This window comes from Diaphorina citri, unplaced genomic scaffold, assembly GCF_000475195.1.
Source record: "Diaphorina citri unplaced genomic scaffold, Diaci psyllid genome assembly version 1.1 scaffold18006, whole genome shotgun sequence".
Lineage (NCBI taxonomy): Eukaryota > Metazoa > Arthropoda > Insecta > Hemiptera > Psyllidae > Diaphorina > Diaphorina citri.
The window spans coordinates 7,986-10,958 of record NW_007395361.1 but is presented as its reverse complement, the minus strand read 5'-3'; the positions used below and the strand labels follow the sequence as shown (position 1 = coordinate 10,958).

General features: G+C 42.8%; 1 protein-coding gene across 1 annotated transcript; it reads right to left on the bottom strand.

The window, feature by feature from the left end:
- Nucleotides 1-247: 247 nt before the first annotated feature.
- Nucleotides 248-1,007, bottom strand: LOC103523246 (Golgi apparatus protein 1-like; the record flags this gene model as incomplete). The annotated part of the gene is made up of 2 exons (XM_026832910.1): nucleotides 744-1,007; nucleotides 248-366 (listed from the first exon to the last, which is right to left on the bottom strand). Coding segments are annotated over exons 1-2 (342 nt in total), but the record flags the coding sequence as incomplete, so codon positions are not given.
- Nucleotides 1,008-2,973: the final 1,966 nt, after the last annotated feature.

The window sequence follows — 2,973 nt, the reverse complement described above, 5'->3', positions numbered from 1 at the left end:
ATTGGTAAATAATTCATCCTAGATTTTGACCAACTATTTGGTTTGTGATTGTTCTGTATTCTTCGACTGCATCCTGAATATATACTCTGATCTTAGTCCCCTCTGAAAATAAATGCTTTAAAAAAGGGCTCTGCTTAATCTAGGGTAGTATGCCTCAGTAAAATTATTATTTTTTCCTTTAGCGCGAACGATATGCCCATTAGCATTGTTGAAGCGCTCAAGAGAAAAAAAAAGTGGATAAACTTACCAGAGCCTCAGCATTTCGGAACATATCTATGCGAGCCAACAGCATAGTTTTGCATTGTTCTTGTAGACTAACACCATCTGCTCTGTCTCTTCTGGCCAGACCCTCTAGACACATCAACTCTGCAAAATAATGACATTTGTATTTGATACGATCAACAACAAGTTTTACAATGTCTTACAACTTACAATGATATGACAGTAAAGAGACAATCTCCAGAGTCGGGCACTCAGTATCAGGTATCTCAGGTGCGGCTGAAAAGGTCCGCCTGTCAGGTCTACCTGATAGTGTGTTTGCTCATCAGGTAGACCTGACGATAAGGTATACCTTGATAGTGAGTCGCTGGTCTTACAATTATGTCACAATACAGAGAAGAGATTGCTCTTTGCATAAAAGAAAAATATGGGGTAAGTAGGTATGTCTGACCACATTGTTCAGGGAAAACTATAATGGATAAATAGTAATAATGTTCTATGAAAACATATACGTCATGACTTACGTCTCCCATTCCCGGGGGCTACATCTGCACAGTACTTGGTCAAATCCAGCGAGCAAGCAGCGTGCAGGAGAGGATCCACATTGATATCTGCTCTCCCTTCTTCTATAAGCGCGGCGACCTCTTCACGACAGGCACGGTCCCGGATTTTGCCCGCGACCAGGGCTCGCTTTAGACACTCCTCTACTGTACCACGCTGTGAGTCCATTTCCTCTTCCTTCTCCATCTCACACAGACCTTGGATCTAAGGGAATAAGTAGTGAATCATGCATTTTATTACTTGTGGCAAAGCAGAGAGCTTATTCACAACTTTTGTGGGTATCACAGCATTATAAGTGTCTCCTTTACTATGTATTAATTCTCATTTATCATCAAATAAGTCCCAAATTTAAACTTGCGACGTGCCTTGATATTTAAAATTTCTGTAATTCTGTACTAAATTTCATCAAAATCGAACCAGGCAATCGCGAGTTATAGCGGAACACAAAAACAAACATCTAAAACAAATGCAAAACGCACTATCGTTCGGTCAATTATACATTATTAACATATTTATTACATGGTTTTATATGCTGACCTAGATGTTATATCCGTGGATAATATTCATAGATAATGATGCATTCCTAGCATGTAAGCTGCCCCTTATGGATTATGGACTCTTTTTACTTTTTTATACAGCAGCGCCCCCGTAAAATTTCATGGTAAAAATGGAAATGTTTAAATAATTCCGATGATAATAATGGAAAATGCTGCTCGTCTGTAAATTGAACGACAGAAGGGTCTACGTCTAACTTTCTATAAACTGGAAGTTTTTAGCGGAATTCCCCTCGGGGAAAAAAAGAGAGGTTTGATAGAGGGAACTCTAACGGTTAAGGTCTCAGGATAGGAAAAATCAATCCACCCCTTCTGAGAACAAACCTATGTGTTTAGGTTAGTTAAGTTCGCCTCGGGCGAGATTTTTTTTTTTTTTTTTTTTTTTTAAAATTTATTTTTCCCCCCCTTTTTTTTTATAGGACACGAGTTGTGACTTGAGGAATGCGCTGATACTAACTCAGTAGAAGTCGTATAAGTTATCGTATGGTTACCAAGAGAGAGCCTCCTGCACCTATGGCACAGAAGTATGTTTAAACAGACGAATTTTTCCAGATTCTCAGAATGCGTTAGGTTTCATTCCAGCTTCCCACACGAGATATTTCGCGAATGTAGTCGGAGTGGCACCCTCGTAGGACAGAAGATTTTTCTAGGATCAGCCGACCCAAGGAAGAATGTTTCTCACAAGTTAAAGTTCGATGTGTGGAGTAGGACCCTGCGTAGTACTGAGGTCAGCAAGACTCTGTAAGCCGGGGTACGTACTCGTAATCTAATCGACAGCACAGTAGTGCCCTGTTAGAGTAGTATTATTTCGTTAAGGTAATAGTAGTTAAAACGATTATCGTAAGACAGGTCGGAAAATAGCGAGTAAAAAGATTTACGTTAGGGGCCCGTGAGTCCCCGCCTGTAAACTATGTTCGCGCGGTATGCGTATGGCGTAAAACCTAGGTTGGATAGTAATAGGTCAATAATAGAACACATAGCTCTTTATCATCCTACAAGCGGCTTAATGAGATACAATAACGCCCCCACGTGGAGATTAATTCGGAAAAAAATTTTTGTACTAGTTGGAGGGTATCCGCATAACGAGAAGGAGCGGGCATAATACCGTGAATAAACTTGCCCGCGTTGTCCAAACACCCACTACTTCACTTCCCTGCGCGAACACCTCTCGTGAGGCGCTTTCGCCGCAGAGTCTTTATTCGCCTACCGGTCGGTCTTCAGTTCAACACCCCGTCGCCACAGAGACCCCATCTTCGCGTGACGGTAAGATCAGCGGCCCGATAAGGCCCCATTACTACGTAAGCCCAGTGTACTCAGAATCATTGAGCGCGAACGAATCGCGAGTTACGTCTTATACCAGGGCCCCCGCCCAGCCTTAGGGTGGTCAGCTGTTTTCATGATAACAATGTAAGCCACGCGCGCCGACCCCACAAAAAGCTAACGTGTATAAGAGTTGCCCAAGTCGCAAAACAACAAGAAGACGAACTGAACCTGGGGCGTGGATTTACCCTTCATAACGACCAGATCGAAGAGCGGGTGGACTACTGCGGTCCCCTATGATGCCCCTACCCGTACGAGCTGCTGGTCCTGTCGCAGGTGCTGGACGTACGACTTACACGTCAACAAGTATACGGTTGCT